We start from the raw sequence: 12,688 nt of genomic DNA on the forward strand, positions 1-12,688 counted from the left end.
TGTTTTCTGTTATTCCCACCGTGCAGTAGAACTGGCCCGTGTGACTCACACCTTCTTTTGCTGCCTGCTTTCTGAGAGAGCTACCCTGTCTGCGCTGAGCGTAGGGGTGGGCAGAGAGGAAGCAAAGGCAAGGAAAACCTGGATAAATCAAAGTGGACCCTTCTGGGTGCCGCTGTATCCGTAGCACCAAGAAGACTGGCATATAGTAGGTACTGAATAAATATTTGAATGAATGAATGGAAACTGGGGCGAAGTAAGCACGTGAAGCTTATTGGTTGGGTCTTACCTATGGATCTTTCTCGATTCAGCAGACAGAAGGATGTTGCTTTGCGTTTAGGGATTGTGAAATGGGTTAATGACTTAGGTGATTCAAAACCACTGTGTGATTGGAATTCAGAAAACCTTGGAAGCGTTCGGGGCTGAAAGGGACCTAGGAGATGCTTGAATCTGACCGTTTCATCCAACTGATGAGCGATCCCGGTCCCAGAGGACTGACGTCACACAGCCTGTTGGAGATTGACTGGGTGTTAAGTTGAGGCATGGGCCACTTAGTAAGACTCCGAATCCCAGTAAGAATATTTAATGGCTCTTCTGAGAAATAATACTTAACGATCCAGCATCCCGGGCACTTCGGATCTTTAAATGCCCGTTGTTGAACGTCTTTCTTACAGAGCGAAAATAAACAATATCGCCAATTTCATTAACAAAGATGGTAGTCTTCTAATGTGGTAGGTCCATCTCTCCAGCCTCCTCCCCTCCCCCTCCCTTCCGAAGCGGGAACTTGCCAGATCAGAGGACAGCCGTGTTATTTCGTATTGTCTTGTCTGTCTAGTAAATGGCATTTGGAACAGTTCATCTTCTATCTCGGGAAGAGAAAAAGGGGCTCTGCATCGCTTTAGGTGAAAGATGTATGCCCCGCCTAGAAATTATCTTCATAATTGTAGCTCACATCGTTTGAAAGCCTCCCTACTTAAAAAGAGACCTTTTTGGTAGAGAAAAGGAATTCCTTTCCAAGGTGAACGCTGCCTCCCTAATAATTTATTGTGGAAGAACGTCGTGTGTTCTGTACGGATTCTTAAGGAGGGGTGAGTCTACTTTGGAACTGAGTCCAGGACTTGGGAGCAGAGAGGCTCCTTGTATGAATGCTGCTCTATACATGCTTTGCAAAGAATGCCGGCAGGGTCAGATGTGGACATCCGTGCGCGTGAATCCTTTAACACAGGCCGTGTGTGCAAAAGTAGCTTGTTCCAGCGGCCTTATTGATCATGCATCATGGTTTTGAGACTGAAGCATGTGGTTTTCCTGCCTTCTAGAAAAGCACGGGGTGGCTAATTAGAGCCCCACGTGTGGGGCGTAAAGCTGCTGTCCCCTTCACGTGACGATTCCTTGTCCAAACAGGACACTCTGTCAGCTCAGGTCTGCAGGCAAAAAAAGTCTTTTTTAATAGGAATTCTTACCTATTTTTAACTTTTGGCCACGGCCGTCTGGTAGGGTGAGAGCCGTGATGAGAAGGGCCGTGGAGGCCGAGGGGTTCTCGGCTGTCCTCCCTGGTGCTTCCTTCTGCGCACACATTCGCACGGGTTGTTGCCGTGACGCTTTGTCCTTCCCGATGGTACAGCCCCAGTCTCTTCTTCCCAGTCCCTGCCTGTGCTGCATTTCTGACTCCGACTTTTGCCCTTTGACAATCCGTTTTCGCGCAACCCGAGAAAGCGAGCTCTGTTTGTTCAGTAAGCACCCGCTGAATGCCAGCTACCCGCAGACACGGGCCTGGGTGCTGAGCGGGGACAGCCCGCTCTCTACGCCGCTGCCCAAGCTGCCGGCCGGCGTCGGAGGACCTTCCTAAGTGGCACTCCGAGCGGACGAGTGCACACGGCGTGACGCTGATGGAAAGGAAGCAGATCACAGCTCAAGGAGATTTGTTTTGTTTCTAGTAACACCCGCCGGGCAGCAGAGGTCTGGATGGACGAATACAAAAACTTCTATTACGCAGCAGTGCCTTCTGCCAGAAACGTCCCTTATGGAAAGTAAGTGTAACTTGCGCCCTCTCGTGCTGCTTTGCTCGGGATCCTTGGGGGTGGGGGGAGCCCTGTGGTCAGCCCGCACCCCAAGAACCACACCGCCTCCAGAGTCGAGAACAGGCGCCCGGGGGTCGAAGCAGGAGCCTCTGCTCGGGACTGGGCGAGGGCCTTGGGCAGGCGGGGTGCGGGAGGTGCCCGGGGTCATGGGGACAGGAGTGTGCGGGGTCCAAGGTCCACTGCCGCCTCAGGGCTGTTCTCAGGAGCAGATTTGATGGAGGGAGCTGGTCAGTTCTTCAGATTGGTAAAGGAATCTTGTTTCCCTCTTCTCCAGTATTCAGAGCCGACTGGAGCTTAGGAAGAAGCTTAGCTGCAAGCCTTTCAAATGGTACCTCGAAAACGTCTACCCAGAGTTAAGGTAAGCCCCCCGGGGGGACCTGCAAGGGGGGGGGGGTCTCACTTCGCCAGAGCTTAGGAGCAACAAATGTCGGAGAGGCGGCGAGGCCTTGGAAGGTGAGGAAGTGAAGATTGCACCTCGGACAGGAGGCCAGGAGCTGGACCCCCCACTACCCCCCCGCAGTGAGAGCTGTGTGTCCTTCCCCCCCCCCCCCCCCGCCCCCCCGTTGTCGCCAAGCAGCCCTGAGAATGTGCTCCCTGAATGGCGGCCTCCTGCCGCGTTCCCTTGCCCTTCTCCGGAGAGGTGGAGACAGTCCCAGGTGTCCCCTCATCTAACTCCTTCCCCGTTGGCAAGGGGGGCAGGGGCTAAGCGGCCGAGGACTGTGCTCTAACCGGCCATGTAAGTGGCCCGAGGAGCAGCGCCCGGCCCCCGCCCCCCCCCCCCAAGGTGTGTGCGCTGTGCCCACCCTGCCCGGCTGCCTCCGTCCGGCCTCCCGGTTCTGGCGCCCCGGGCCTCCCCATCCTCGCGTGTCTCGCCCCAGGCTGCCTCCGTCCGGCCTCCCGGTTCTGGCGCCCCGGGCCTCCCCATCCTCGCGTGTCTCGCCCCAGGGTGCCTCCGTCCGGCCTCCCGGTTCTGGCGCCCCCGGCCTCCCCATCCTCGCGTGTCTCGCCCCAGTTGGCGAGAGTCGGGAGCTGAGACCCAGCACCGACCCGGGCGCAGGTCCAAGAATACCTCCGCTCTGCCGCTTGCCATTTGGCCCCTGCTGCCCGGGCACCACCGCCCCCTCCTGTGCAACCGCCGATGGTGGCACCCAGCAGGGGCGCGGGGACCGGGACCCCGCCCACGGCGCCTCCCTCCTCCAGGCTGGTCTCTACCCCACGTAAAATGGGAGTCATGACGCCGGCGCCCTGCTTCCCTCCAGGAGAGCTCATCAGAAGCACTCTTCCACGCCTTCTGTCCACACCCGGCGTCTCCTTATAAATTAATGTGAGCCCCGCGTCCCGAGGGAGCACTGATACCCTCATCGGCGGGCGCGCGGGCCTCCGGCCTTCGGGATCCATCTCCGCTTCATCTTCGTAAAGGGGCTGCCAGACAGCTCTTGGCTTTAATGCGGCACATCCCTTACTCTGAATATGCCCAGAGCGTTTCACCGCGAGTCCCGTGTCTCCCAGCCCGGGGACCGGGAACGCGACAAGCCCCCACCGTGATCTTTTGCACTAACGGCTCCTCCAGAGCCCTCGTCACAGAGACGCGTGGGAGGGTTAGATGATGCGGCTGGGCCTCATCGCGGCTACTCGCGCACATCCCCCCCTGGAACCGTTGCCTCGGCTTTTAAAGCAACGTACGACGTCCTGCCCCCCTCCCCCCGCCCACCCCCAGCCAGAAGAGCCGGCACAGTGGGACCGTGTCCTCCCTCCGGCCCCCTCTGTGAAGGATGGCTTTCGCTGGGGATTGGGAACGGTGTCGGTCACCAGCGGGAGCCCCCGGTCGTCGTCTCTCTCTCTCTCAGCTCACGCGGGGCCTCCCAGCAGCAGATCGTAGCCCCCCAGTGGCGCCCACCTCGTATTTGCTGGCCTGGGTCTTAGTGGGTAATGATGCCAGGCAAGAGCGACATCAAATGTGGTTTCACCCCGAGGTGACACTGGACCGTGTCCAAAGCATCGCACACCGTGCCGGCAGGTGACTCCGCTGCCCCCGACCCCGCCCTGCACCAGGCAAGGGAGACACCAACTTCGTACTTATGTTTGTGGCCGTGGTAATCACTGCCACTTACCGAGTGCTTCCCAAGAGCCCGGCTTACGAGGCAGTATTTTTACATGATAACTTGCAGCTGGCCTGTTCCTCGGGTGCCGTGCGGAAGAGGGGGGTGAGGTGTGGAGAGAGCGGGAGGTCTGGGAGACGACTGGTGCAGCTGGTGCAGGGCCCAGGCTGGGTGCAGATGCGGGTCGAATCCCAAGGCGTGTCATCCCCCCCCCTCCCCCCCCCCGCCATGCCCTGGGTCTGTTTGTGGCAAGGCCGCCCGACAAAGCCACTCAGGTTCTCCCCTCTTCCAGGCAAAGGTCAGATCCTAAGTTTTCTGGGAAGTTCAAGCGGCACATGACCATGCTCACTGCTTTTCTTTTACTGTTTTTTTTTTTTTTTTTTAAATACGTATCTTTTTTTTTTTTAATTTTTTTTTTAATGTTTGTTTTTGAGAGCACGAGGCGGGGGAGGGGCAGAGAGAGGGGGACAGAGGCTCCGAAGCAGGCTCTGGGCCCACAGCAACGAGCCCAGAGTGGGGCTCTAACTCACGAACTTGCGAGACCGTCAGCTGAGCCGAAGTCCGACACTCAACCCACAGAGCCACCCAGGCGCCCCTCATTCATTGCTTTCCTAAAGAACTTCCAACGGACCAACACCGGAAGAATACAGGAGCTTTTCCTTTCCAGAAACGTTTCCCTGACATGGAATACAAAGACTCGTCCTCCAACGTGATCTTCAGTCGGGCTTAGAAATCCAGGACGTGGGCGAAACGCTGCCCCGCTGAGACCGCCCGCCAGTGGGGGAGGGGCACGGGGCCTAGTGGAGGCCTTCCTCTCGTGGTTCCTGCTGCCTGAGATAAAGTCACCAAGCCGAGGAAGTGGATGGCGGGAGCTGGGGGCTCCCGCGGAATTAAGCAGACGATTCTCCCGTTGCTTTCCAGGGTTCCCGACCACCAGGATATAGCTTTTGGGGCCTTGCAGCAGGGAACCAACTGCCTGGACACTTTGGGACATTTTGCTGACGGTGTCGTCGGAGTTTACGAGTGCCACAATGCAGGGGGGAACCAGGTATGTGCGTGGGGTGGACTTTAGCTCCCGGAGACCCGGAGACAACGGGGAAGGGGCCCTGACGTTACAAGTCCTAGCTGCTGCCTTTCTCCTGTGACCCCAGTTGTCCGTGAGGTAGCACCTAGTTCCTGCCTGTCACCCGCTAGCAGACAGCCACCAAATCGGGTGGGGTGTCTCGGATCAGAGGCGTGGAGCCTGTCAGCAGCCTTGGGCCAGTCTTAATCTCCTCCTCCTCCTCCTCCTCCTCCTCCTCCTCCTCCTCCTCCTCCTCCCTCTCCTCCTCCTCCTCCTCCTCCTCCTCCTCTTCCTCGTCTTCCTGCTGCCTCCGTCCTCCCTGTGATGTGTGCTCATCCCCAGAGCACCTGTTCTGTGTCCCCATCTGTGTCTAGTCTCCGAATGTGCTTGTCAACACCTACCTATGCCCCAGTTAAATGGGTACTTAACCACAGTCCTTGTGGCAGCCGCCAGAGTCATTCCTGGTCCCCCTGCCTGTTAGACAGCAACAGCTTAGATAGAAAAATTAATAATTACTAGCTTCGGTCTGACACACACACACACACACACACGCAACTTTTCCAGGAAGCGTAAAACCCCACCACCTTCTATCCTCACTGAAAATGAGACCAAGAAGGCTTGATGGGCCTAACCGTGGCCTACGTGTTCCAGAAGACAATGGTCTAGAAAGCCATTTTGTAATGAGATAATAACAGGTATTTGGGAAACCATGGGCTTTGTACGCAAAAAAAGGTTGGGCAATGCTAAGTACTCTTACCTCTTTGAAAATATGCCAAGCTCTCAGAGGGCCTGCAGTTTAAACGGGGTGAGGCGGGGGTCGGGAGGCAGTTTAACTCGGTGTATCCAGGTTTATTGATCCTAGAACCTTCTTTAAAAAGGATTATTTTTAAAAGAGGGCCCCTGCTCCCATGTACAGCTGGTGGCTCCAGACCCCACCCCCAGGGAGTATCTAGGCAGACTGCGATCCCCAAATGCTCCCTTCACTTGGTGATGGCATCTTAGCAGATGCTTGGAATGGTCCGGACACCCTAAATCAGACAAGAGGCGGAGAGCCAGCTTCAGGCGGCAGCCAGGTCCGGCCCAGCACCTGCGTGCCGCCCCCACCGCCCCCCGCCTGGGCTCCCAGGGTCTCCCCTCTGTCCCCAGAGCCTCTGTCTTCTGGACAGGCCGTGAGCTTTGGGTGAGTGCACGGCCAGCCTCTGGGTACAGCTGGATTTACGGATTTCAAGTATTTCAGCCTGTGATATGTGGGTCCCCGTTTGTACTCTTTCCCAGGCCCCCCAAATGTGAGGGGTCAGCTGGAAGGAGGACCAGTAAAGAGGGAAGGAAGGAGAGGCGGAGGGAGGACACAAGTCGGGCAGTTTGTTGGTTGGGGACAGGAGGTGGCGGGGGGGGGCGGGGAGGCACTCTTCCTGCCCTTCAGTCCGAGGCAGTGAAATTAAGTGTGATCCCACCTCTTGCTGGGGACCGCATGGCCTCTGTGACATACTCAGCCTCACACAACAGGGGATGACACAGGGTCACGTGGCGTTGCTGTCATCCTTGTCCCGGCCCAGGTCTGACTGCGGGAGGCCGTGCAGGGATGGCTCCCTCTACGCTGAGCAGTAGAGGTTCGGGGCTGCGGTGGGAGGCGGGAGGGGTGTGAGCACGGGGACAGGCGGGGGTTTTATCTGCTTCTGTCCAAAGCCATGATGAAACTGCTGAAAGTTTGCCTTCGAGTTATTTACCAGCCCTGTTGTTAGACGTTTTATAATTCCGCCTTGGCTTCACTCAATTCATTCCTGGGGTTCCCCTCTGTCACATTTGCGATGTTCTGATGATCCAGTGAAAGTTAAAGGGCTCAGTCCTTTATATTTTAGCAGCTCTCCTGGGCAGTGAGAAGTCTTACTCTGTAGAGCATCTGAAAGTAATTTTTTTAACATTTCTTTACTTATTTTGAGAGAGAGAGAGAGAGAGCATAATCAGGGAAGAGAGAGAACCCCAAGCAGGCTCCGCACCATCAGCACAGAGCCCGACACGGGTCTCGAACTCACGGACCGTGAGATCACGACCTGAGCCGAAATCCAGTCGGGGGCCTAGCCTACTGAGCCAGCCGGGTGCCCCTCTGTAGGGCATTCTAAAAGTAAGTGTGCCGGCCGGCCGTGAAGGATTTCCCGTCACCGCCCACCCTGCCCTCAGTGTCTCAGGCACCAGCTTCTGTCCCGGGCTCTGTGCTTGGCTCTCGACCACTCAGTGGCCCATGTGATCACCCCCACCAGTGACGGCTGGTGGCTGTGGCTCTGGATCCCCAGATCCCGCCTGCATGTTGGTATCTCAGCCCACGAACACTCCTCTGGCCTGGCCCGGACGTTCTCGGTTTACACCTGTTTCTCCCCGTGAAATTTTTCATTGCTCCCCCTCTCAGTCTCCGAGGTGTCCTGGTTATAGTCCCCTGATGTCTAGGCATCGGAGCTCGCTGGTGGCGAGCTGCTCTCAGGGCACCGTCTTCGGGGGAGGAAGTAGTTGGGGACAGTGGAGGAGGCCCCCCAGACACGGCTGCTCCCAGCTGTGCACACAGGCGACAGTGCTGTGCCGTGGCCCAGCCCCGACCTTGGCCTGTCCCAGAGCCTGCGCAAAGCAGACCCCGGTGCCGTGCCTGGGGCTGTCGTGACAAACACACGTGACGGCCTGTGCGGAGCCAACCCGTTGCCACTCTTTTTTCCCCTTTCCTATTGTGAGACCATTGCTGTTCTCGCACGGGGTGACTTTTCCTCCCTTTCAGCAGATATTTGCGGGGGACCCGCTGTGCCAGGTGCTGCCCCCTCAGGGGTCATAGGCGGGAGGACACAGCCCCGCCTCTCCAGGGAGCAGGTTTCCACTCGCTCTGAGCACTCCTCCTGTGGTTTTGTGCTGGAATAGCCCCGAAAGCTTTTAAGAAATACCGACGCCAGGTCCCATGCCCAGAAAGCCTGGGATTTCACTTGGCCTGGGGCCGCAGAGCACTGGGGCTTTCGAAAGCTCCCGAGGCGGGTGATTCTAAAGGAGCAGCTGCACAGTGAAGAGTTTCCTCGAGGGAGAGGCCACATCACTGAGGGACCGGGAGGCAGTATGACGACGTGGTGTACTTTCACCCATACGCCTGGTAACACCTTCCTCCGTGGACCGGCCTGAGGCCCAGAGAGAGCCGCCTTCTAGATCAGCGCCGTCCAGCTGTGCTTTGTAAAGTGAGGACGGTGTTCTAGTCCGCCCCGTCCAGTGCGGTTCTCCCCGACCCCTTGCAGCTACAGAGCACTCAGAACGTAGCTAACGCGACCGAGGGTGTGAGGCATTTGCTCTGTTTAACTGAACCGAGGCGGGGCGCCTGGGTGGCTCAGTCCCTTAAGCGTCCCACTCCGGCTCAGGTCACGATCTCTTGGTTCATGGGTTCGAGCCCCGCGTTGGGCTCTATGCTGACAGCCCACAGCCTGGAGCCTGCTTGGGATTCTGTGTCTCCCTCTCTCTCTGCCCTCCCCCCACCCTTTCACTCTGTGTGTGTGTGTGTGTGTGTGTGTGTGTGTGTGTCTCAAAAAGGATTAAAAAAATTTCTTTTTCCCACCGTACTGGGGAGTGTGGTTCTGGAAGGCAGAGCTCACGCCTACCGCTTGCAGAGAACCCGACTCGTAAACCCGCCACGAGTGAGCCCCATCTGATCTGACGCAAAGTGATGCTTTCTTGAGGAGTGTGCCACATGGGTGAAAACTGAGGGTAGATAACATTCCCTCACTGAAAATAGGGTCCCGTGCTCTGGAAGAGTAAGGTTTGTTATGTGGTTTCTGGCTGAGCCCCAGCAGACACACAGGAAATGGGAAAATTAATGGCCTGGCTTTTTTAAGAGGAGCGGCTCAAAAAAGCGTTCCTTAAATATTTATGAACTTTATTTGACAAATCCAGATCATTGAAATGCAACACAGAAGAACAAAGTGGCAACTAGCTGTGTTGTTTGCACAGCTGAATTAGTTTTTCTGAAATTCAGCCTAAAGTCGGCTTTAAAATAATTAAGCGCACAGTGGCAAGAAGCTCGTAGAAACATCGAGACGTGAGCTTTAACTGGGTATCTGTTTGCAGCCCTTCCAGCGGCTTTCGACACCTGCTTCCCGGAACCATGTAAAATCTTAGACAGGAGCAGGGGGTGGGGGTGGGGGGTGTCTCGGTGCCATTGTTTCACACAAGCCTCGCTGGACACGTGACGAAAGACCACATGCACGTCCTCCTTCTCAGGGGCCTTTGTGCCGTGAGTGACGCCCTCAAGTGCCGGTGACGTTGAGCACCTGTTGGCACCTGAGAAGCACCGACTGTTGAGTGACGGCATCGTGGAAGGTTGCAGTCGCCGCTCAGAGGCGGCACGTGGCCCTTACCAGAGGGCGCTCTGCAGAGCTCACTGCCAAGAGCCGCTGGCGGGGACAGGTGGGGACAGGGCTCCGAGCTCCCGAGCCTGAGAGTCTCAAAGGAAAACAGCCCGGGCAGTTTCTTCTATCCTCGGACTTTCAGAGCCTTTAAGAGACTTCTTTCCGAACTTGCGGAGGGAAACATGGCCCAAACTCACCGTTTCCCAAATGTATTTGACCTGGAACTAACTTCATAGAATTCCTCATGGAGCACACTTTGAGAAACACTAGTTAAAAGGTGAGGACGTTGAAGGCGAGGGGAGTGAGGGCAGTGGCCCAAGTCAGCCTCCCTGTTAGGAGCGAGGCAGCCGGAGAACAGGCTAACGGCTTTTCCGGTCCCTGCGGGGGCTGCCTGTCTGGGGCCCACCATTTGTCCCAGGGTGACCTGGGTATTGAATAGTGAGGCTTCTTTACAAGGTCATTTATTCCCTGGGTGCCTGGGTGGCTCAATCAGTTAAGCGTCTGACTCTTGACTTTGGCTTATATCATGGTCTCACGCTTCGTGAGTTTGAGCTGCACATTGGACTCTACACTGACTGCACAGAGCCTGCTTGAGATACTCATTCTCTCTCTCTCTCAATAAATACACTTTAAAAAAATGATAATTTATTCCCTCTCTCATCTCTGTCCCCTTAGAAGAAAAGGAAAATAATTTCTCCAAAGCACTTAATACGCCTAAGTGGCCGTGGTACATTCATGTGTGTTCCCCGCTGGAGAGCCAGCCCCACGGGGTCGGGGCCCTGCCTGCCTGTTCACCGCCCTGGGCCCGGCCCTGCGAGAGCACCTGGGTCGCTGCAGGGCGCGGTGGGGTCATTGCAAGGACGGCTGTATCGTGGCAGCAGAAATGACGCCGCGGGTGGTCTGTCCTGATAGAATTCTGCATCGGGAGACGCCTTGCTGCTTCTGGATCCCGAGCGCTCATTTGGGTGTTTACCCCTTCGAAAGGGTCCCGCCCTAGAGCAGAGGTCAGAAGCCACCTTCCTCCTGTCCCACCCGCTGCCCTGCCGGGAGCCCTCTGCCCGTGGCCACACTCCCACCTTTTCCCCATTCTCTGGCTTCCTGCCGTTTGAGACAGTCTTATCGAGTACTCAGAATAACTAGTGCTGTGTGTGTGTGTGTGTGTAAATACATAGGCCCAGCCGCAGGGATCTCAGACCTTCCTGAGCATTAAATCACCCACCGCCCAGGAGTGAGGCTACACGCTGTACGTTTTGCCTAGATTGGCCCTGTGTAATTTATAATTTTCACACGTTACAATCCGCATTCGTAAAGGCTGTTTCCAGACCACACCTGCAGGGGGCGCAGAGCCTTCCCCAAAACGACGTGGGTGGAAGAGTTGGCCCTGCACCGTCCGTCTTGTGGGAACCACGCACGAGCCACGGTGTCTCCAGCTCGCATTTAAGGGTAGAAGATGAGCGCGGTGCTCTGATTTGCGTCTGGGGCTAACATAGTTAATACTGTTTATCTTGGTTCCTGGCGTTCTCGGAGCCCTGCTGCCATGACGGTCTGCAAAAATCTTGGTGCTGCGCCGGGAGGCACCCCCGGACACCCCCAGCTGAGGACCCGCCCTTAGGCGGAAAGTCGCGTGTCGGCCCTGCGTTGGCCCAGGGGGCTCCACATCCCGGCTCCACAGCGTGACCCTTTCCCTTTGGGGGCCCCGTCCCCTCACGGGCCCGCGCATGGCCCGCCCCTGACCTGCAGTTTTGCGTTCCAGGAATGGGCCCTGACGAAGGAGAAGTCGGTGAAACACATGGACTTGTGCCTGACGGTGGTGGACCGGACGCCGGGCTCGGTCATAAAGCTGCAGGGCTGCCGGGAAAACGACAGCAGACAGGTAGGGTGCCCGTGCCCCTCGGCCTGGCCTCCCGGTGCCTCCTCCGTGGCCTCGACGGGCAGCGCGTACGCCGTGTTTGTTGCCGTGCCGGCTGCCCTACCGGACTCCAGCTCCCGCGATCTGCCCGCCGTCCCCCTACCCTGCTGGGCAGCCCCCGGTGTGTGGCCGGCTGCCCGCGAATCCTGTGCTGGGCGAACGTGGGATCGTCGTGTCTCTGCAGGGTGCGGGGTGCGAGTGCTGCGAAGGCTCCTCGGTCTCCGTGGGCACCGGCTCTGGATGGCGTGCTTTCTCTCCTCTGCCCCCTGTGGGCCGCTCTCCCATGAGTGCCCCGTCCTGGGTTACGGCTCCCCGTAACTTCTTGACCGATCTGTTTCGTGATTGTATGCTCGGCTCCTCCGAAGGTCTGTGAACGCCTTGCCTTCTCTAGCCCGGGCACGGTGGTAGGGGCAGGTCATTTCCTCCCCTCCGTGCTGTGCAAGGGAAGCAGGGCTGGTGGTCCCCTGTCCAGAAGCTTCTCTGTAGCAGCTGCTTGTTTGTGGGCACCCTGAAAGTATCTGGTGACGTCGGTGAGCACCAAGGAGATAACGGACGGTGGTGGCCGCGGATGTGTGGGTCTGAGTGCTGGACGTGATGACCGCAACCCCGTAACTTGCCGCCTCATCAGACCCCCCTGCACGTGGGGGCACATTCTCTCCATGCCGCTGGATATTTTAAAGAAAACTTACGTTCTTATTTGTTAAATATCTTTGCTTTTTAAACTTACAAAAATGCTATGTAAGTTCCAGTGGATGAAACCTTATACGCACACTCTCAAGTGTATACGTGTGTGTATATATATACACACACATATATACATGTATGTACATATATGTGTATGTATTTTTCCAAACAGTTTAGAATGTTTTTGCCTTTGAAGCTGGTTTTCTCTGACATACTCCCAGCGGGTAACATGGAGACATGCCCTTTCTTGACTGGGGTAATGGCTAGTGTCAGAAATAGAAACGTAGCCGCAAAAGGCCCTTCCACATGCCAACGTGTGGAGCGGGCTTGTCTTCATACAGTCCCTTCTTCTCAGGTAGATGGGTGTAGGGAAACTGAGGCACAGAGCCAGGAGCCTGAGTGGGCTTCTAGTTCAACACCGGCTTCACAAAAGGGGAGGCTGAGACCCGCATCTTCTCTCCAGGGTCCCCTGGGAGGACCGAGGCCAAAACCTG

The 12,688-nt window shown here is 56.8% G+C and overlaps 1 protein-coding gene across 1 annotated transcript in view; it reads left to right on the plus strand.

Moving 5' to 3' along the window:
• GALNT2 (polypeptide N-acetylgalactosaminyltransferase 2) overlaps window positions 1–12,688 on the plus strand; it is a 191,553-nt gene that overhangs the window by 173,923 nt on the left and 4,942 nt on the right. Inside the window, exons 12-15 of the mRNA XM_053910186.1 lie at window positions 1,932–2,024; window positions 2,350–2,433; window positions 5,096–5,222; window positions 11,355–11,474. Of these exons, the coding sequence (XP_053766161.1) occupies window positions 1,932–2,024; window positions 2,350–2,433; window positions 5,096–5,222; window positions 11,355–11,474 (424 nt within the window). The remainder of the gene's footprint in view (window positions 1–1,931; window positions 2,025–2,349; window positions 2,434–5,095; window positions 5,223–11,354; window positions 11,475–12,688) is intronic.

Source organism: Panthera pardus, unplaced genomic scaffold (genome assembly GCF_024362965.1).
Source record: "Panthera pardus isolate Hobbes unplaced genomic scaffold, ASM2436296v1 HiC_scaffold_22, whole genome shotgun sequence".
NCBI lineage: Eukaryota > Metazoa > Chordata > Mammalia > Carnivora > Felidae > Panthera > Panthera pardus.